Source organism: Leptonotus elevatus, chromosome 11 (genome assembly GCF_054856555.1).
Source record: "Leptonotus elevatus isolate MCC_2025b chromosome 11, RoL_Lele_1.0, whole genome shotgun sequence".
In the NCBI taxonomy this organism is placed as follows: Eukaryota; Metazoa; Chordata; class Actinopteri; order Syngnathiformes; family Syngnathidae; genus Leptonotus; species Leptonotus elevatus.
The window spans coordinates 18,959,122-18,983,057 of record NC_141249.1 but is presented as its reverse complement, the minus strand read 5'-3'; the positions used below and the strand labels follow the sequence as shown (position 1 = coordinate 18,983,057).

General features: G+C 38.0%; 1 protein-coding gene across 1 annotated transcript in view; it reads left to right on the top strand.

Annotated features, from left to right (window-relative positions):
• The first annotated feature begins 4,515 nt into the window (after positions 1-4,515).
• Positions 4,516-23,936, top strand: part of LOC147166335 (BMP/retinoic acid-inducible neural-specific protein 3-like) — a 35,911-nt gene continuing 16,490 nt past the window's right edge. Inside the window, exons 1-3 of the mRNA XM_086088986.1 lie at positions 4,516-5,114; positions 14,588-14,951; positions 22,936-23,126. Coding sequence (XP_085945112.1) covers positions 14,737-14,951; positions 22,936-23,126 — 406 coding nt within the window. The 5' untranslated portion in view covers positions 4,516-5,114; positions 14,588-14,736. The remainder of the gene's footprint in view (positions 5,115-14,587; positions 14,952-22,935; positions 23,127-23,936) is intronic.

Genomic DNA, 23,936 nt, shown 5'->3' with positions numbered 1-23,936 from the left:
GTTGAATAGAAAATTGTTGCAAACAGATGAGTTGTCCCTGGGATTTTAATATCTATATAATGTCACTTTAATAATTGCATGAGAAAAATGAGATGATGATTCAGGAGTCTAAATGTTTGCATAAAGAAACAGTCGTCAGTCTCGCGACATGCTGCCCTGAGGAAGGCAATCTGAAGGCAGGTGTTGTTGGTGTGCGTTGATCTTGCTGATGTTGCGGGCTCCCCTGGTGACCATGCTGGTGTAAATGTCCTGCAGAGAGCAAAAGGATGCCCTAGAGACGTGCTGTGCGGTTTTTATCGCACACCGGAGAGCCTTTCGGTCCGGTGCAGTGCCGTTTCTGTGCTGCTGTGATGGAACTGGTGAGCACACTTTTCACTGAAACTCTGTAAAAGTTGCAGAGGATTTTTGGCATAGCAAACTTTCTGAGTTTTCTCAGAAAGGACAGTGTTGGCTCTTGAGAAGGATCACGTGCTGAGAGCTCATCAACGACGCGGGTTCTGAGGAATTGAAAAATGTTCACCCTCTCCAAACAGGTGTGTGCTGTATCTTCCTTGTCCTGCAATCAATAATCCCGTCTCAGGACAGGTTTTGTATCTCAAGGAAGACGTCAGACCGTTTGGCTGAGCATCTCCCGGGACGATGTCTGAGCCAGCTGCCTGTTGGGCATCGATTCTGCCCAGAGCCCGTCGTACCTGTGCCGATGTCACTCACTGACAGTGATGCGTCCTTCGTGGTTAGTGTGACTGTCGAGATCGGAGAGAAAATCATGCATAGAGTTGGGGGAAATCTGTTGATTGATAGTTTACGCCAAAACCGTGCGGAGTGCAGGCAAAAGGAAGGTGAACTAAAGGAACGGGAAATCTTCGCAAAAGTAAACAAATGTAATGTCGTTTGAAAAACTAATTAAGTGTTGCGTGGAGTGTTTATGGTTTGAAATTACAATATAAGCAAAATTAAGTCCACTGTACTTTGAACGTCCTACTGAAAAAAGTGAAACTCTGTGTTCAGGACCATGGACAGCATATGACACATAAAGTACAGCAGAGGCTCTAGAATTGAACCATGTGGAACACCATACGTTACGTTATCAGTGTTGGGAGTAACAGCATCTAAACTAACGGCGTTAGGTAACTCCGTTCTTTTTTCATAAATGGATTAATCTAACAAATTATTGTACCCATACTTGAAACACCGTTATCGTTATTGTATGTGAAATATGTTGCATTACAATTTATTTATTAGTTTTATTATTATATGATCATTATGGAGTGAGACATTTGTGTGATATAAATATTCACAACAATAAATGAAAACACCCTTTAGCCTGGACATAATTTGAATTCCTTGTATACAAAATATAATAATAATAATAATAATACTCATAATAATCCAAATTATTATTTTTTTTAAAAAGTAGTGAAAATAGTCACTAATGCCTGGTAAATAGTTTATTTTATTAATCATTATTATTATTATTATTTATCAGTTACTTTTTAAGGAAGTAATGAGTAACTATAACTAATTACTTTTTTAAAGTAGCGTTCCCAACACTGTACGTTATACATGTGATTCCATATTATTGGTCCGACCACTTTCTTTCTTTGCCCGACAGAATTTGCATGAAAGGATTACAATTGAGCTGTCAAAACTAATTGATTAATCGACAACAATTTTAATAATCAATTAATCGTTTAGAGCCATTGTTTAGCTTACGATTGTCCAAATCCTCTGATGTCAGCATATCAACAGTCATTTTTCACTGATTTCTGTAGTCCATCAGAGTAGACAAAATAAGACATTTGCAAACATGTACTTTTACTTTGGAAAATAAAATGACCGAACCAATGACTGAATTAGTTTCAAAAAGGTTGGTGAGTACAATATCAATTCCTCTCATTGATATTGCTAAATTGATGTTTTTTTTTGTGCGGAACAACAATAATTGGTTAATCAACAGTAATTAGGGAAAACATGGTTTTGTAATGGGCTGTAAAGCGAAAACAATTTTTGTATCCCATTATTTGATTATTCAATTGAACAATCGATATAGAATAATCTATAAAAAATTTTTTTTATAGTGACAGCCCTAGATTACAATATTAAATATATCAAACAAAGTACCATCACAACAGTCACATAGTATGCCAAGCTCCATTTGACTTACTCATTCATTCTCACCCTGATGCCGACATCATTTGAATAAAGCTAAAGTGCCATTTGAGGTGACGTGATGTTTTTGGCACTCGCATTGGTTGACTGAAGGCATCTGTTTTAAAAAAAAAAAAATCCAAATAAGACATTGCATGTTTGCATCTTAATACGAATGGACAGTCTGGTGTAAAAAAACAAAAACAAAACAAAACATGCATTTGACAGAACTCCCAAGTGAGATGGAACTTAATTTCGGCACCACAGACACCCGCAGCAGCGCACAGCATACTAAATGGCCACAGTTCATGCAGGAGTGGATTAATTAGCAACCCATTGAGGCGGACGTGCCGGTAGACTTGAGAAATGTGATTGCATTTTACACATTAAAAGCTGTTTCTTCTGGAGGAATTTCATTCTGTTGTGCAGCAAACGTGTGAATTACAGAGAATAACCCACAGGCATCCTCTGCTAGATTGTGTTAATGATATTGCATTCTTTTCGCTTCAATTTGTGTTTCACTTAAAGAGAGTAGTAAGCATTCACAGGCAAAGGCACAGTCAGAAATTGGGGTATAGTAATATTCGTTTTGTCACTGAAGTTATGCCATAGGAAGCTTTGTATCCCAAAGAGGTAGCGTTTGGACTCTTGGATTACAATTAGATTCCATTTGGAGCGGCTCAGTTTGAGAAGGTATGACGCAATGACTTCTTTGTTGTCATTTTACATGGCTTGAAATGAACTTGTCAGGAGTACTGTAAGTGTGCCATTTTCTTCAAAGGTATAACTCTGATGCTATCATTTTGGATTTTGTAGTCATTATAAAAATGTCAGCCTCTATTCATTCCCGTTCTGCTTTACAGTCAATCAAGTCGAGGTGCCCTATGGCGGGATTTTCTATAGCGCTGCCCCTTCAACGACTATTTAACATACCAGATTTTTAACATTGCTTTTAATTCATTTGATAACGTCACGCAATTTCACATATAAAATGGAACATAATAATTGTAACATACTGACTAACAAAACATGCGAGTGATTTTCTGTTGCAACATGTAATTTATTGGGGGACAAACCAAAATCATTTTAACATGTGCAATGTCCATATTTTGTTTTTCATCCACAGAAGATTCTATCTGGATTTTATTCAGTAATCAAAATCTACAAGGGGTGTAATTCTCGCTTGAGGTGCGAGAGGTACTAGGTTCAGATCCCGGACAAGCCCCCAATATGTTACTCTTTTCTCCACAACAAATAAGGCAGTCCCTGTTATTTTACCTTGTTAAATGGTAAATAGTTAATATATTGAAGTGTTCTTATTGCATTTTAATGTGAAGCATTTTAATTAAAAAATTAATTAAAATATTTATATTAATTTCGATTCAGTCCTCTTTCATTTTGACTTGAAAAGTAAGAGTTATTCTTAGTAATCATTTGTTTTTCAACGGCACCCAGCTAGCTGCTTATCTCACGTAATGGGCAAACTTGTCTTGCCATTTGTTTTTTAGTTGTTTTTGTTGTTGTTGTTTTTGTGCGCGTGCGTGCGTGCATGCGAGTTTATGCTTTTTAATTCACCTGAAACCTGTTATAAATCCAGGACCCTTCACCTTAACCGGATACTTCAGAGCCCTGACAGAGTTGTGAAGTTGTCAGGAGACCAGAGGAAGGATCAAAGAAAGGAAAGATGAAGCAAAGTGAAATCCAACACCACTTAGGCATCACCGTCCACCCACAGTTACAAATCCAGAATCTTTCACCAATCCCAGATACATCTGAATTCCAACAGGATTAGGGAGACATCAAGAGACCACAGGAAAGACTAAAGGAAGGATAGATGAAGCAGTGTGAAATCCACAAATGCCAACCTCCACCGATTCAGCGACCAGTGGGAGAAGCAAATTCTTTTGGAGTTTCAATAGATGCTGGTGTGGTGGATCTGGCATGCATTAGAACCTCCACCAAAGAGAGGAGACGTCGACCTCGGTCCGACAAAGCAAGCAGAGAATTCGAAAAGATCGAGCATCCATCTTCCCAGTGAATAGGACCCAACACCAGCATAGTGCTGTGCTGCTATGTGTGTCATCCATTTGGGCCCTGTTAAAAGCGATGTTCAATTATAATATCAATTTGATGGCAAGGGTGTCGTTTGACTTTTTTTTTTTTGCGCTCCAGCGCGTCTCATGGAAAGGAAAGCAGCGCGAGATTATTTGCAAAACGCTTGCTATCATTCTCGCCACGTCGCCCACAATCGAGTCCCCCCCGGCGGCTCTTACAGAAGGCTACTTGTGTGTTAAACATGTGACTAAAAGTGAGAGAGAGAGAGAGTGAGAGGGGGAGAGAGTCACTATCGCGCAAAGGGGGGAGCTGCCTGATCTGCACCCGGGCGCTTTCTGCACACTTGCCCCGGCTTGTGCGCTTCCCTCTCGTGGCGTATGCGGAGAACAACGTCGGCTTGGGATTCAATTGGAATTTTGCGCTTCTTTTTTCGTGTGGGAGTGCGTCCGCCTTCCGCAACATCTGTCGCTGGCTTCTCTGTCAAACCGAACCGCATCCCTCCTCCTCCTCCTCCTCCTCCTCCTCCTCCTCTTCCTCCTCCTCCTCCACTTTGCTCTGCTCTCGACTGCATCGCCTGGCGGATGATATCATTTTGTAAAGTCATTATAGAAAGGTCAACGCTCGTGCTTCGAGGAAGTGTGAAGAAGACGACGACTTTTTTCCCCCCCCCTCCCGGCGGGCGGCGGCTTGCTCAAAGTTTCTCACTGATGTAGAACCGCGCGGCGGATTAGTCGGAGGCGTCAGTGTTGTCGTCTCCCTCCCCGGATCCCTGAGTGGTTATAATTTGGAGTTCTTTTTTTCTTTATGGTCACACCACTGAACCAAGGTCGAGTGAAATGAGTTTTGTCGTTTGAAAGACAGCTGAATATTATAATGGGATGCATAAACTTTACCTGATGCCCCTACCTGTGGTGAGTATCATACTTGTTCAATTGTCTGTAATGGAGGAAAAGTGAAAACCTTCAATGGCAACTTGTTTTAATTGAAAACATTCACAGCAAATATTTGATCTATACTGTGACGTGCCTAAAATGTTTTCTAGGTTTACACAAGGCGGGCAGAATTTCCCTCCTCACACCCACTCCCGCCCCCCTCCCCTCACCCCGCACACACATTCATACACATAACAACAACAGTCATTGATTTCCGTACAAAACCGATTTGCCACCTCCATCACATTTGACAGCTTGTCAGTACGTATGCAATGTTGCGTTATATGATTCACTCTATTCCCCACTCACCTCCGAATTTATACATTTCACCCTGAAGCTGCACCTAAAAGACGGCATGAGTTGTGGAAACGCTGAAGCGTGACTCCGCTAATGATCCAAAAGGGTGCTGAAAGCAAGCAATAACTGTTTCAAATGCAATTCTCCTGTCCGGCCTGCAATATGCCGAATTGAAAGCATCGTATTTAGGTGGAGGAGGACGAGCACAATTTTCCAATGGAAGACACTCAATCACAGCTGTAATTTCCACTGCCACGTCTCCCAGTTTTGGTCTGGAGTGCCAGAGCGTCAGACTGTTTATTGGGCCACAACAGTGCCACTGTTCAGCTGTGTCCTCATCTATCCCCGGAGACCGCTGAACCTGACCGTGTCCAAGCCTGAAAGGCACACTGTCTCATCTTATGAAGTGATATATATCTCGCCTTGGAGCAGATTCCTGCTCCACACACAGACAAACACACAAAAAAAAAAAAACGATGGTCAAGTTGATACGAACGTATATATGTTCGCTCTGCCTATGAAATGACACGAGATCTGCGAGTGAACAGATGTCTAAATGCTCAGAGGGCTTCTTGTTCTCACAGTTTAACGTTGTGTGTCTGGCTGAAGAGAGACTAACAAAGGGTAAGGCAACACAAAACAAATCACTGTCAACTGCCGCCCACAAATCCCTTTAAAAACAGCAACATGAAAGTCAAGCGAGAAAAAATTTGGAGGGATGTCTTACCCTGGACATAATACATTGACTTAAGCATTGCCAGAAGTGGGTTTTCGTAATCGTCATTCTCATCGACAATCCGTCGTTTTACTGACGAATGGCGGAAACATTGACGGGCACCCGATTTCGCTGAGGAATGACGATTGACCGATTGAAAATGCGCTTCGCGTTGAGATATTGACGGCTTGACAATGACGTAAGGGTGCCCCAACTGTTGACGATTGGCGAATGACAGACACTCAAAAAAATTGAGTGACACATCCACAACTGGTAATTAAAAGTACATTTTCATAAAGCAGTTACGAACTGAGTTAAAAGGGTTTAAAAGCAAAGTAAATAAATAAAAGTTGGTTTAGAGTAGTGCTGTCACTATTGAATATTTTAAAAAATCGATTAATCTATCGATTATTTAATCAATTAATAAACTAATCGGTTTATTTTTAATTTAGAATTATAGTGTATTATAAAAGCCTTTCCCCCCTGATTACTGTTTATTAATCAGCTATTGTTGTTTATTTCGTACTTCGTATATACGTAAATTCCTTGTGTGTTTTTACATACTTTGCAAATAAATCTGATTCTGGTTGTTCACTCTGATGATAAAGGATACCTGCAAATCAGGGGAGCGTATTATACACTGGTACGGAAAAAAAAGCAGCTTTTTAAGGGTGAATTTGTGGGGGCGTGTTATGCACGGAGGTGTGTTATTCACAGGATTTTACAGTGGATCCAACAGTTGTAACTCAAGCAACGGCACATACAGAGAATGTACTGTAGCAGACTGCCGTAAGATCCCTGTGGTGCCGCCAAACTTAAAGCTTATTTCCACATATGCAGAATAAAGATCTGTAAACAAACTTTGATGTGTAAAATTAAGCGCATGCTGCGAGAGATACCAGCGCGCAATACTGTAAAGTGACGTGGGAGTCGTAATAAGCCTGACATAAGAAGATAAAAAACACAAATCTAAGGATGAAAAGAGAAAAAAAAAATCCGGCAAGATTGGTGGTATTTTGCTGTTCAGCTCATTATCTGCAGCCCATTATATTATGTTAATGAGTAAACTGAAAAGTTTGTCTTCAGTCTCTAAAATGTTTGGGAGCAGGGCAATGAAAAGACAGAAAATGGAATTGAGAATACAGTCATGGCAACATTTGGAAACTAAAATAATGTCATTTGGGGATTTGGGATTTAGTTGGGCATTCGAATGGAGGCTCTTAGATGAAGACAGAGTGGGGAATTATCTCTCTTGGGCGACTGCTAATTGAATGTTGGGTCTGAATATATTCTGTAAAAGCACAGATGCTGAAGAACTTGCTGTCACTCAGCGAAATGTAATGCATTTCATTTTCATAAATGTGAAGAGAGGCAGACATCAGATACAAAACATGCCTGGACACAGTCATTTTAATAACTTAATACAAACGTAATGTTAAATCAACGGTAATATCACCAATCTAAGTTTGGATAGAATACTTAGTGTCACGGTATACATTTGAATTTTTAAACTATAGATTTATAAGGACGTGCACATTGTTCTAGAGACAAAAAAAAAAAGCAGCACCTCTTCTGCTTTTAAAACATGATTAATCAACAATCAATTCCACAAAATGGAGCCCAGAGGTCAAAGCAAACATGGTGCATCAGCATTTGGCTGTCATGCTGCATACAAATGGGAAAAAAAAGATGCCAACAACAGAAGTTAACCCCAAGTTTAAGTGTGTTTGAATTCAAATTAAAAAACTATGATTTCTCACCATTCCTATGAGTAAGCGCTTAAGATTTGACATGTTTCCCAATTTGGTTTGGCGTCTTTTTCGGCCCTAAGAACTACAACTACAATTATATACATATACAGTATTGAATTTTTTTTCATGCCGAACGTGTACGTGGGTCTTAATTCAGGACAACAAACAATAACACTTTGGATTAAATACAAGTCAAGACAAAGAAAGAAAGACATTCTCTCAACATTTGTCCTTGTTTGTTCAAGGCTGCAGCGCAAGGATTTTACTTTGATGAATTGACACTTAAATGTTGCCTTCTCACTCAGTCATAGACCCGCGATATCCAACTTTCGCGGATATCGCCATTTGGCATTCATATTTACTGCTATTCTGTTTGAAGCTTGAAAACCATAAACTGGCACCCCCACATGTACCCACTGGTAAAGATCAGCAACAGAGCGCATGGTTGAATCTTGCTAAATAATTCATCCACAATTGTTGCCCGAGCGCACCCGCTTCTCCCTCTTGAAATTCATACACAAATACACCTGTGCCAACGACACTCAGATTAAAGTTGGTTTTGGATTTTGTGCGTGTGGTTTTTTTTTTTCAAAGACGATTTTAGGACTAGCAAATAGGAGAGGATTTTTTTTTATTCATAAAAAAATATATTTATTTTTTTATTAATTTTTATTTTTTTAACTAAGACATTTTTTTTACTTGATAACCAAATCTAAGGCTACATCTTGCAATTATGAGAAATTAGATATTTTATCCTCTACTTTTTAGTCCAAAAATAAATCCATTATTTGTGTCGATTTTCAAAGGCTCACCTGAATATCAAAAATCATGCCAATGGGGATGTCCTTGACTAGGAGTCGAAGAAAATGGAAAGGTTGTAAATTTATTCCACCGTTGCAGCTGCAGGTAGATTTGAGACTTTCTCATTTTGATTAATCATGGAACAAAATACTTAACATATTTCTGGTCTTTGTTTACGATCAGGTTTATATTTCAAACTTAATTGCATCCTTGGCAGTTATAAAACAATCGTTGCTTTTACTTCTTGAGTTTGAAATTACTTGTTTGCTTTCACTTTTTAAAGACCAAAAGGATGGCGCCTCCTTGTTCTGCACGTTTTGTTCAGCGGTTTGACTCGGTTCTTTATTTGAACACATTTAAGTGATCCAGAACTAGATTGGAGCTGGAACGTCAGCTCTCGAGCCACTCGAAATCGAGAAACTCTGAAGCCACAAAAGCATTGCCTGCCACCACGGAGTACATGGGTTCAAATCCTGCTTGGACCGCATTTTAGTACATTCGATTGTTTGATACCAACTGACTATCAAATTAGGAAATTGATTATAATTTCTCTGAAATGATTAAATCCCACCTTAGACAGATTGGAGTTAAACTTTTCTTTTTATCATTTATCATTCATCCACAATTGATCATTTGTAATTTTTAAACAATTTATCTTTCATTATTGTTGTTGCTGTTAGTATTCAGCGTTCGGCATTCCCACGCAATTTCTCCAGAAACTTTTGTTGCGTATGCGCCATACCACGGCAAAAGTTTTAAATTTAGTTGAGTGTTTCAACGATGAAGCCGCGCAAGTATTTACAGAACTTCATAGAAATTGTGAATGGCTCATTAACTCATTCACTGCCATTGACGGCTATAGACGTCAAAAATTCATTTGAACTATTTCTATTAGTTTAACATGTTTTTCCACAAGAGTATGAAAACCTAGAATTTTTTTTTTTGAAATACTGGTATAAAATGTGTGATTAAACACAAATTTTAATTGCCTGACGCGACTTAAAGATTATTAAAAATTTGGGGCGTAAAAATTGTAATCGTAATTAATCGCATGACTTCACTAGTTAACTCACAATTAATCACAAATGTTATATCTGTTCTAAATGTACAATAAAAAATATCTAGGTTTTCATACTCTTGTTAACAAAAGTATAATTTTTTTTAAACTAGTAGAAATAGTTCAAGTGAACTTTTGACGTCTATAGCCGTCAATGGCAGTGAATGAGTTAAATCGGATAAGCATATTTTGATGATCCCTTTTCTGACACTTGGATAAATGGAGCAATTAAAGGCAATGCGTCATTCATGCCTCCTTTACATAATTCCAGCAGACAGCGAGTATATTTAGAAGAGTTTGACACTGTCTTTGTTATCGGTCCAGTAGTTCAACGTGGACGTGCTGCGTGTCCATCGGGACAGTCAGTGTTTACATTCAAGGGTAAACATTTGGCCCAAGAAAGTCTTGCCATAACCAAATGGCTGTCCACGACTTTGTCATCATACTTGTAGATATGTGATCTTTCCATGTTTATTCATGAACGTTCATGCGCCTCCACGCAGTGACAATTTCATCTTTGATGTCTTTCTCCCAAGACACTACGAGAGCGCTTTCTTTGTATTTGTTTGCGAGACAGGCGGATGAATGCAACTGGCAGCCATATTACAACTCAACAAAGGCTGTTTCACCCTGGGCACTGGTAGGAGAGGTATTGTCGACGGTTGTTGCCGGAAAGATAACTGGGTTAATTAGGGGCCCAAAAAAAACCTCATTATTCAGCACAGAGGGGAAGATGTAAAGTTTATCAGTTCCTGTTTTCCTTCTTTTACAATGGTTTTGGGGTTTGCTCGCAGTCAACTTACAAAGTGGATCCTGTTGAAAGAATTCTAATGAAATGTTTTAATCATGTCTGCAATCTCCCAAAGGGTTTTACAACTTCTATTGTTGTCTTCTCGTAGATTTATGGTTCTGGTAAATGATCTATTATGGCCTCATACTACATTGTCTTTTATTTGATGGGGACGTTATGCAAACTCTCGTAACGCGCACCTCATTTGACTTGTGCAAGAATAAAACTGCACCTGGTTTTTACAACACCAACCGCGGGGTAGGGCACAGGACAGTGCAGGATAGACCGTGTTTGCCCATTTTTAGTGTAGGTTGCTAGGCGACTGTGCAGGAAGTAGCCTGGTGCCTTGCCCTGGTTTGGATGTAAAGTAGGTTGCAGTTCTGTCACTGTTGTCATGGAAAGCCCTGACTTTGTTTACAATGAGGATATGGGATACAAGTGAAGAATGTATACTGTACTGTATATATACTATTTATTTCCCCCTGATATATTTCAATGAGCATCAATTATATGCACCTTTCAATTGTATTTAATTTTAAGATAACATTGTCATTGATAAAAATGCCAAAATCCACATTTCTGTGCCTATCAATCAACATTGTTCATTTAACTCATTCAATCCCAGTCATTTTCACTGAAGCGATCCCCTTTGCTCCCAGCTGTTTTACTGGATTTGGACTCATATTGCAACGCCCACAGAATATTGTGTTCTATTGCTATAAAAACATGGAACCTAACAAAAGAAACATTAGAGTCTTTTATTTCTTTAGGGAAAAATATATATATTTCTATATGTTTTAGTTTTGTAGCAATTAGCATTAGAATATAGCTAAGTTTCATCATTATTCACAAATCTGTTTAGAACTGTGGGGGAATCAAATTGTTTGCAACATGGCCTGGTTGATCTCTTATACTCTGCTGCCACCTGCTGGACATTTTTGTAATAACTTCCATTGCTTCAACCTTTCTCTGCAGTTCAGAGGCTGCATTAAAGCCTTCTGTATTCTGTAGCATTAAAAAAAACAACTTATGAATATGTCATTTATAAACATTTAAAATAGAACATATTTATACGTTTTTGGGAGCAAATGGGTTAAAGTAGTATTGATATCTATTTATCGCTGTGCCTTCTTTACATCAGGACACAATAATAGACACCTGTTCTCGCTGGCCCTGCTAACATCTTGCCTTGTGAATGTTTTTATATTTTTTCTGTATGTTTGTGTAAATGTTGGTCCGTTGTGTCTCATTTTAGCTTAATAGTACTTTTAGTAAATGTATTGTTATTTATGTATGTTATTCTTATTATTTTCGGGTAACATTTCCAATGGCATATTAACTGAAACGATTTTTAATAATAATATGTATAAAGAAATAAATGAAGAAAAAAAAATCCCTTTCATTTACTCCATAATGTTTTCACTGCATATTTCCGGCCAAATCTTTTGCTGTTGTCACTCGGAAGTCACTCTGCTAGCATCTCGCTGATCAGATGGAATATGGTCACATCTTGTGTGCCTACAGCCTTTGTGGCATGGCGCATACGAAATGAATGATTTGGTCAACGCTGCACGGCGCGGTGCTAAGTGCCGTGTTGAAATGGTCTTTTGCCTAAATCGGTTTGATCCAAAATGATGCAAAATTATCTGTTTTGGCCTGAGGTCTGATATCTCACAATCATTGTGATGTCCCACACGCACACACGCACTACAGTTAGGTAGATGCCAGCTTGGCATCCAACAAAATATGGAACAGATGTTTCGAAGCTGAATTCTCCAGAAAGATTAGGAATTCCCGTACCTCATCAGTGCACTGTGTCCTCTAAAAAAAAAAAGGTGAGAGTCAAAATCCAACAACGCAGTTTACAAACAAATCGCTGGAGGAAGCTTGACATTTGGGGAGTAACAAAAAAAATAAAAATGCTGCAATTAGGAATGTTTGCAGTGGTAAATGAATTCATTCTTTCAGGTCAACAGATATAATTGGTTGTTTATATACAGTATTTTCTTAGTCAATTGATATTTCCTTTTTTTTTTTTTAGGGTTAAAGGTCATCATTACTGTACATTATTTCGGTCCTTCTCAAATAGGACTTTAGTGTGTGACCGCAGGGAATGTTTTGTTTGTTTGTCTTATTCGAATAAATTGTAATTGGACATCCATTACAGTAGGTGGCAGTGGCGCTCATTGTCAGAGATTGTTCAAGGGGTATTAGCTCCTATACAGAGGTGTACTTTAAACCATTTTATAGACAAATATTAGTATTCATAATCACCGTGGAAAGTTGAGAGGTTCAAAATAATGTATTCTCTCTTTTGTGGGGAGTGGGGGGCGTAACAAAAAAATATAATTGAGAAGCACTGAGATGGGCCAACAAAAAAGTGAAAAAGTAATTTTTGAGTGTATTCAATGGATGCCAGCCGTGTGCTTGAATTGAAAACATCATCCATTGAGTCACCCAACTTTTTTTTTTTTTAATTGTGTGAAGGCTTCTCAAGCAAGAACATTTGAGATATTGTTTGATGAAATGCAATTAAAACGGTGACATATTGTGCCCTGGTAAACGGAGACTGTTGTGCATCTGATATCATTCAGGCATCTGACAACAAAGACTGAGCGGATGGCTTTGTTGGGAGATAATGCGAAGCTGGCGTGGACCCATCTGAGGATGATGAATGTTTGCAGACGGGACTGCTATGGCAATTGTGTACAAAAACAACAACAACAACATGCAGGATGTGAGTCAAAAGAGGGATTTAGAGATATTCCGGAATGCAGAGGAGGAAGCAAGTGGGTGGCTTTGAGGAGGGATGAACAAGCAAAGTGACGACAAAGGTGTTTGCAGGGAAGGAAAGCAACAGAAGAGCTGATGATTGTTCTCCATCCACAATCTCCTTCATCACCTTTTTGGACGCTTGCCTGCTAGATTATAGGATTACACAGTCCTTTACAATGACCGCTATGTTCCGTTCTGAAGTTAACATGCTCACACGGTGTGCACTAAAATGGGTTACTCTTGACACCGTACGAACCGTGCTTCACCTCTCACCTGTATATATATATATATATATATATATATATATATATATATATATATATATATATATATATATATATATATATATATATATATATATATATTTATATATATATATATATTTATATATATATATATATATATATATATATATATATATATATATATATATATATATATATATATATATATTAGTTAGAGGTGTAATGCATCCTTGATCGTATCACACCCGACGTATCAAGATGTATCAAGAACTTATCGAATCGTCTTTTATGAAAAATGTATACCAAATGAAAACCATTTTGTTAATTTGGACAGTTTGGGCTTTGGAGAGCTTTTACATGTTGCATAATTATTAATGAAAGAGGGGGGGGGGTGGGGGGGGGCTACTGCTGTACCATATCAATTTGAATTGGAATCCCACTGAATGGAACCAAGTCAAACTGCTACATTTTAAAATCGCATCTAACCCTGTGTATTGATAATCATTTGGAATCGCAGGGCCATCGGGCCACCATTAATGTGGGACCCTGGCCAATTGGACAACCTGCACCTGCATCACAGTTCTGTGACAGTATTTTGCTGTGCTATCCACAACGCTCTGGTGACACTCCATGTTGCCTGTATTTATTTATTTATTTTTTCCTGAAGGTAATGCCTTTTAGCAGTCACATGCCTGAGTTAACTTGATAGATTGTTAGCCGAATCCTCCAGTATAATGGGACTTAACGCCTGACTGCAACATGCACATTGCAGTGCAATGTGCCAGTGAAGGAGAAATGTCTGAAACGTTGGTTAAGCTGGTGGGGGAAAAAGAAAGAAAGACACGAATCTGAGCAGTAGGTGGTCTGAAATACACGACCTTCATTTTCACGCATATCGTCTCACGTTTTCTCATCTGCCATAATCGAAGAAAAAGATAAATGTTGAAACTGAGGCATAATGACAACATCTGTAAGTCGGTCCCTCCAAATTTATTTTTACTCGTGCATCTCTTTTGTCCAGGTGCTTGTGGGGTTTTGAGGTGATGCAGGACTTTCCGCTCAACCAGAGGAGGAGCCATCTTGCAAAAAGAGACTTTGGCCGTTGAATGTCCCCCAGCGCCGTCCAGCACCAGCAGCACCCTCATCCCTCAGAAGCTCCTTTCATCTCTGATGGCTCGATGGCCCATCTTCAGCCTCAGCCTTCTCTGCTGGGTTCCTTTGCCGTCTGCGGGAGCGGCAGCAACGGCCGTGCTGCCAAACGACAAGCCCGGCGGCCCCTTGGACTGGCTGCTGTCCGACAAGGGGCCGTTCCACCACTCTCCGGAGTACATCGACTTTGTGGAGAAGAACCGGCAAGGCTTCACGACCAGATACAAGATTTACAGGTGTGCTGCTGTTGATCTTACACGTGTTTAGAGATGTTAAAATTAATTGATTAATCGACAAGTTATCAAATTCATCAACAGCTATTTTAGTAATCAAGCAATCGTTTGGAGCCATTTTTAAATTGAAAATTGTCCAAATCAGAGGATTTGGACAAATAATGACAGCACTACACGTACTAGCACTAACTGCAGTCGAATCAGGATTTCTCCAATCAATAAGTAGAATTTGTCATTTCGGAAGTGCATTAATTGGCTTACTCGGAAATGAGGCACTGATCAATGGTGCTTTCATGTCCTCAACATGGAAGCCACTGCCAGCAGTAAATTTATTTTGATTAGCATAGAGACTGGAAACAAGAAATAGTTACCCTGAGTCAAAAGCAAACAAAATCTCATCAGTCAGAACTTTAGATTGGTAATAAAAAAAATAATGCATCTCATTTAAACTTTGAATTAAAGGAGTACATAGTCCAATCCAATCCACTTTATTTATATAGCACATTTTATAAATAAGCGTTTTCAAAGTGCTGCTCATTAAGAGCCGTACACTATCATACACATAAAATCTAGTCAAACCAATTATAAAATTTACATAATTAAAATAATTAAATAATTAAATAAATAAATAATTTAAAAAAAAATAAAAAATAAAATTCAAATAAATAATAAAAACATGAAAAGTCCCTTGTCCCTAAGGACCACACAATCCTTGCTTACTGTAACTAAAAGCCAAGGAATAAATGTGTCTTAAGACGAGACTTAAAAAACTCCACTGGGGGAGCAGTTGAACGTGGAGAGGCAGAATTATCCACAGTTTATGGGGTCCGCACACGGGAGGCGACGTCGCTCGCTCTCAATTAATGTCCTATGGAAGCAGGGCGACAAGGCGAAAATCGCCTTCCGCGCTCCCCCTTGGCGACACGCGACAATCGTAAGCTTGCGACACGACACTAGAAAGTTGAAAAATGTTCAACTTTTCAATCAGCGAAGGTTTCATTGATGAGCCAATGAACGCAGGGCATGCTACACAGTGGGTAATCCAGCAAAATGGATGAGCTAATTTTAGCAGTGTCCCAAAATCTTTTTGCAAAAAAATAAAAATAAAATCATTTTGTACGATACTTCACGTTCAAAGCTTTAAAAACAAACGATAAGATCTTAAAATAAATTCTAAAATTAACAGAAAGCCAGTGCAAAGACGCAAGGATTGGCAATATATGTTCATATTTTTTGGTTCCCGTGAAAAGTCGTGCTTCAGAGTTCTGAACTAAAAAGCAAAATGACACAAAAAGCCCTAATATTTCACCGTTTTAATTGGGGCCCGACTAATATGCATTCTTTGAGGCTGATGCCGATACAGAAAAAATACAGATTAATCTGCTGATTATTTGAAAATATATATATATATATATATATATATATATTTTTTTTTTTGAAAATATATATTTAATGCAGACAATTGTGTTCCCTCAGCATTTGTGTGTGAATATTCGTTATTTAAAGGCAAAACACTAGCTAATTTCCTGTTAGCTTTTGAATGGGCTCTTCCCTTCATTTTTAGCATTAGCGCTAGGCTAGCGATGTTTTAAAATTGAAGCACGTTTTGTATTTAAATATACAGTGGATGTAATTTTTATTGTCGTGTTTTTAGTTTTACAGTTAACTAGCTGGGGTGTCATTAAACAGCTCAAAGGACACTTAGGGACAACAGAATAATTTGAATAACATACACTACACACTTGCACTTGCTAGTTGCTAATGCTACGCAAGCACAATCGTGCATTCAGGGTACTGTCACAGTGTCGGAAACTTCGATGATAACATTTCAAGGGGAAAATAATCAATTGGCCAAAATAATTGGCCAATTGATTATTTTCCCCTTGAAATGTTATCGTAGATGTTTGAAGGGCAATAGTCGGCCGATTTTAATCGACAGCCGATTAATCTATACTTTACTTATCTAGCCTACTACTAATCAAAACCGTATTGGTGTAGTGTTTCATGTTTTCTGAAGACAAAAAAAATAATAAATTGGAAGGAAATTGACGAAATTATCCTTTACAGTCATCTGACGAGATTACAATTGTTCAACGGGGGGAAAAAAACAATTTGAATCAAAATGCAAATAACCATTGAGCATTTAAAAGTTATTGAAGAGAGTTCTAAGAATGCAGTGAAACACTTTCCAACTCTTATTTTCTTTGACAAGCAGATGAAGTATCGATGAAACGGCATCACAGCAATATATCTTTTATTACAGCACACAGCAGAGAAGATGCACCTTTTTATTATTTGCTGCCTCTTGTGAAACAGAAAAGCTTTGTCAGAGGCCCCATTCCCAATATGTGAATCTCTGAAATATGACAGTATGGTGATATATTATTTGCCGCTGAAGACACGAAGCTATCACCTGGCTGTATATCACACGATTCGGTTTTCCAAAACCTTGGTGAGTCCCATCAAATAGTCAACTCAATTATTTTGGATAAGTATAGCTAAAAAAATGGGACGACTTGTCATGAAAGTATCTCTGTGGTGTTGTGTCGAAATTAGTGAAGATTGCGTTATGAATCATGCAAAGATGTCACCTAAGATTGTGGAAATTGAAAGACGAGTTCCTACGGTAACTATGTCTCAACCTGGCAGATGTTTTATGGCGTCGTTCATCAGGGGCTGCGTTTGAGCTGCTTAAGTTTCCACTCCCTGGCAAAAGGTAGTTGCCGGCCCGAGCTGAGCAGCATGGGCGGGCGGCAAGATTAATTGTCTTATCATGTGGGCAAGTGATTAGGGATCTCTTAGTACTTATTACTCCACATTATCACAGAATCCCCTGAGAGGATTCTGTCAGCTGCAAGGTTGTGTTTGAGGTCCTCCGCATTACCACAATGTGGCGTTGATTAATTGCGATGATTTTACAAGGAAAAGTCAAACGGAAATGTAAATAGATTGTGAATCTTGCCAAATTAAATTCACTCACTGTCCGTCCCACTTGATTTCAGAGACTTGTCTGACAAACACAATAGGGCAGACTTGTGGTAACATTACGTTATTCCATGTGATCAAACATAGTAAGGCAAGAACTATCAGAATGGATATTGGTGACGAAAAACATGGATTAATTTAGGAGCTCTCGACTGTAAATAGTAATAATAATAATAATAATAATAATAATAATAATAATAACAATTAAGCAATGTGCAATTTCTGAGGAAATTGTGTGCGAAGGCTGTGAGGCTGAATGAAAAACAAGAATGATCTGGAATGATATTAAATAATATTGAAGTATAATTATTGACAAAGAATGATATATAATAAGCTGAAAATAGCTGACCATGTTTGAATTCATCAAGAAATGTTCAAGTAGTTGAAGGAGGAAAAACAGTAGAATTGTAATAATAAAGTAGAAGAAAAAAGAAGCAAGAAAAAGGAAGCAAGGAAACAAGGAAGAAAGGAAACAAGGAAGGAAAGAAGCAATGTTAATATTAGGCCACTTCCGGGTCACTTCCTGTTCAAAGCAGGTCACTTCCTGTTGATATTAGGCCACTTCCGGGTCACTTCCTGTTGAAATAATGTCACTCAAACACGGAATAATAATAATACTGTACAACGGCGGAAATAAAGTACAGTTTTAAAACATTTTCATTCACAACAAATAGTCTGATATTTATGCACTGTGGGTCATGACAGGTATGGTGGTCACAAGATATGCGACGAGGAAAAAGTACTACTACATATTAGGCCACAATATAGTGTGTGGCTATGTAGACACAGCCCAAGTCTGATATTAGGCCATTAGGCCGGGTCACATACTGTTGGAATCAGGTCAGTTCCGGGTCACTTCCTGTTGGAATCAGATCACCTCCTGTTGATTTTAGGCCACTTCCAGGTCACTTCCTGTTAAAATCAAGTCACTTCCTGTTGCTATTAGGCCACTTCGGGTCACTTCCTGTTGAAATCAAGTCACTTTTGGGTCACTTTTTGTTGAACAGGTCACTTCCTGTTGATTTTAGGCCACTTCCGGGTCCTTTCCGGTTGAAATCAGGTCACTTCCTGTTAAAATTGGGCCACTTCCTCCGGGGGGTGGGAAATGTTGTGTTAGTGTGATAAGTGCCATCGGCAGGTAAACGCTGAACAATTGAAAGAATCGGTGATGAATGAATGTTTTTTATTTCTAAGATAAAATATTATTTGTTACGTATCTTGATATATTTCAAAGTGGAACGATTCAATTCGGTTCGCTTTTGATGAACTTGCATAATAAAAAATAATTAAAAAAGCTTAGTAAAATATTTTTTTTAATGCTTAATAAAACAACCATTTCAGCTCCTCAAATGGCCCATTTGAAAAATTGAATTGCCCGCCCCTGAAATTACAATAAGTAACCATGCAATCAGATTTGGCGTTCTTCATGTGTTGATTTCCTTGAACACCCGCGGGACCCTCCCTGTAATTAAGTTATTAGTAAATAAAATGGAGGCTCTTTGGTTGTTATAACAGTTTCTGAAGTACAATGAGCATCAGCACATTAGTTAAACCACAGGGGACCACGCAGGTGCTCTGAACAGGCTTTTGTGAGTGTTTTAGAGCCGATTCCTCAGGTGATGATTCTCAAGTCTATGAATATTTTTATTGATGTTCGCTGTCGTTTCTTCCCTTGGAATATTTCCTGCGGGTTTTCAGCAACTCTAAGTGTCTCCGTGTATTAAATAGCCTGCTGAGAGTCGTGTAATTACTTTTTCACAAGTGACATTTCAGCCCAAAAAATTAGCTGTATGCCAGAAAGTGATTGGATTCCGTGCACATCTATTATGAAATATGAAGACAATATAGCATCACATTTTATAGCAGCCAGCTTGTGTGTTTGGAGCCAATTGGGAAGAGAAGAGAGGAAACATTATTTCTGTCCCAAAAAAGTCTTCCGGGAGCCGCCATTGTTTACAAATTTTATTGTCATTGGGTTGTTGTTTTTTTGCCTTCATTCATTCATTTATTATTAATTTTTTTGGGCCATTGTTATGATTTAGTTTAGTTTACTGTTATGTTTTTATGTTTGAAATAAAGATTTCAATCAATCAATCAAGCTCGCAGAATGTAAATTGAATCTTGTTGAAATGTACTAACTTCCACAACTACTTGTGATGACACTAACGAGTAGCAGGGAACAAACCGTTGTAAGACTTGATAATAATAACAACTTACAGTAGCACTTTGTAAATGAACCTTTTACATTGTCCCGGTTCTACCAGCAGGACAAACCATTTGGCCAATCAGCGCTTGACGATAAGACCGCTTGCTTATCACAGTCAATGATTTGATGATTTGTGAATTATCTTTCGAAAATCTGTTTTCTGCCCCCTTTACTCCCTCTTGCTCACTCCCTCCCTGGCGGATGCGTCTCGTTGCAAAGGACGTGCTGTGGCTTTGAATAGTGCTTTCATTCTGCAGCGTGCAACTCGAGAGACACGGTGTCCCTTTTGAAGAGGTCATTTTCCGTTGTAAAGCAGGAAACCTGTGAAGGATTAATAACTTCACTACATGTAAATGGGCAAAAAAATGACTTACATTATTATTATTAAATGGTCAGCGAAAAAGGTTAACATATGTCCATTTAATATCACTGTTGTATGTGTCTCCTGTGCATTGCTGGAATTGCCTAATGGAGTCACAAAATGACATTACTGACACGCCTTGAACATTTCCCCATCTCCTGCAATTTAATTTCTGTACAATCTTTTCTAAGATATTGGATTTACACTTCGCTCCATTGAAACATCTGGCTGCTTTAGTTTTCTTCATTATTTCTGGTTAATGTTCCAAAAGGCCACACTTCCGCCATCGATCATCAGTAGGCAGGTTGAGCATCCTTTTCCTGATTTTTCGTTTTGGAGTAGAGAAAGAACACGAAGGGAAAGAATTACGATGGGCTAATCGGACAATCGACACTTGTCTTGTTCAATAGTCTGATCAAAGTGCGTGTGTGTGATTAAAAAACAAGTATTACATGGAGCAACACTTGCACTGTGTGGCATTTCCCCTTCTCCTATTATTTTTTTCTTAGTGTAAATACATATTTGTGATGACATTAACTCATGCACTGCCATTGACAACTATAGACGTCAAAAATTCATGTGAACTTTTTCTATTAGTTGTACTTTGTTTGTCATGAATTTTTTATGAAAACCTAGAAATAAAAATTACATTTATAACAGATATAACATTTGTGATTAATCGTGAGTCAACTATTGAAGTCATGCGATTAATTACGAATACAAATTTTAATCGTCTGACGCACCTTATTTTTAATTTTAAAAAAATTATTAGGGGCGTCAGGCAATTAGTTTATTTTTATTTTTATTAATCACATGACTTCACTAGTTAACTAACGATTAATCACAAATTTTATATCTGTTCTAAATGTACAAAAAAAATCTAGGTTTTCATACTCTTGTTAGCAAAAGTGGAAAAAAATGTTAAACTAATAGAAATGAATGAATTTTTGACGTCTATAGCCGTCAATGGCAGTGAATGAGTTAATAAGAAGAAGAGAAGCTGCACCAGAGATCTACAGATGCTAAATATTATTATTAAATGAGTACATGGGGGACAGAGTGCATCTGTCAGAATTTATACCTGAGTGTTTTTAATAACAAAATAGAACAATGCCTTTGATGAACAGTAATTTTTTTGCTACTTAAAAATAGAACACTGCATACAATTGATTGAATGCGATTAATTATTATTTTTTGTTAGTTATTTTTTTTAGTTTATTCAAGGTCCTAAAAACTTTGCCAGACATTCGCAAGCAGACAGTTTTTCTTGGCCGGAACAATATTTTTAACATTTTAAAAATTGTTGCCGAACATCTGGCGAATGTTTGTGACCTTGAATGAACCCTGATGAGAAATCAACATTCAAAACCATTTTCCCCTCAGTGGGATACGGGCTTAAATAAGGGAAATGCCGACAAATATGTCATGTCTTTATTGAACATGGCCAAAAGCAAAATAAATACATGAATTGAAAAAAAAAAATAGAAAAATAATAACAATAATAACAACAAATAAATAAATGAATAAAACACTGAGGGATGCTTGAGGTTAAAGTACATTATTTTAAACTAAAAATGAAAACCTCGCTGAAGGTTGACGTGGCTGCGTTAGCATGTCGGCTGTCTATGTGCGCTGTCATACGTTTTCAAAAATGTGAATTTGAGGCTTGACGACATATGGTAAAGTTTGATTTGTCATTTTTGAGCTATTTCGCTGCTTAAAGAGTAAACAAAAAGCAAAGGTGGATTTTGGGTGCGAGTACGAGGTCTTGTTACAAATTCAGGAAATTGCACTCCACTAGAATAAGTGTTGCTTATCAACTGCACTCCTGGACAGATCAAACATACTAGTTTGTCACAGGCAGAAACCATTTTGTTTTTTCTCCGCACAACAGTGTCCTGTGCATACATGAAGTCTGCCATTATGAGGTTATAAATGAAAAAAATTCTGTCATGACATAAACCATTAAAAATATTTGTGAATTGATGTCTTTCATACCATGTTGTGCTTATTTTTTTCCCGCGCATCAATACACTTCCCCTTCAGTTCAGACATAACCGGCATGCTTGAGGCGAGACTTTCCTTGTAAATGCAGTTTATAGTCAATGCAGTGTCACAATAACTTTTACAGTAGTAACATTTTCCCTCTTTTTTGTCACACTTCACTCATCATGAACTCCGCTTCCACTGATGCACATGCCGAATGTGATCTTCCGTATGTGCGTCTTAGACTTGAACGTTTTTTTAAGCTATCAGCTCAATGAACCCAATCGCACATTTCAGGATAAACTTCAGCCGGTCTGGCGTTTTCTGCACAAACCATTAAATCAAGAATCTTTGTTGAGTATTTCAGTGATGTACCAACTTCTAACAAATCTGTTCAGTAAGCTGTGAACGTGTTTTGATTTTTTTTTTTTAAATATATATATATCCAGGGAGTTTGGGAGATGGAAGGTGAACAATTTGGCATCAGAGAGAAGAGATTTCTCACAGTCTCCATTACCTTTGACATCGGAGTTCATCAGGAATATTCGATTCCTCGGCCGCAGGCCCAGCACGCAGATGATCACTGATAACCTGATCAAGAAATATGGAACTCACTTCCTGTTGTCAGCTACACTTGGAGGTAAACAGACACATTGTATACTGCAATTACAAATATTATGGGCTATACCGTGCGCTGAATAATACCTCAAGTTGAAACTGTTGATTGCCAAACCACACTCGTTTTATTTTTTCATATTAGGGAGAGTTGATTAACGTGCATCTTACATTTTGAAAAAAAAATTCGCACATTGTTTGCATTGTAAATGAGAAAAGATGAATTTGGTGAGTGCAACATATGATAACAAATAGAAGAAAATGTACACGGCCATGAGCAACATGTTCATTTAATGTAAGCCAAAAGCAAGTAAAGGAGAATTTATCAGTTAATTTTTACATTTCGGAATTCGCACGGTGCAGTTTTGACCCGAAAGTAGTGAGGCAAGGCGGCAGCGCTTACCCAAAAAATATTTAATTTCACAAGAACCAAAAGGCAAACAACAAGACATGTGGAACAAAAAAACACTCAATCAACCGAAATCCAATTGAGACAAAAAAATAACAAACCACATTTAGAAACAAACTAACAACATAAGGAATGACAGAAATGTAACTGCCAGAGACAGCAAGAGACGCGGCAAACACGACAAATCGACAAAGACTGAACAAATCCAGGGATCTGAATACAAGCAAAAATGACAAAACAACGAGGAACACCTGGACAAGAAACAAGGGAACGTTGACGAGCACAGGTGCCATTTAAACAAAACAACTAACGAGCAAGACAAGACATGAGCTACAAGAAAACAAGACAACATAAATAATATATAAATAAACACATCTCTTTGTGCATTATCTTCTGAACTGTTTTGTTGTAAATATAACTTTGATG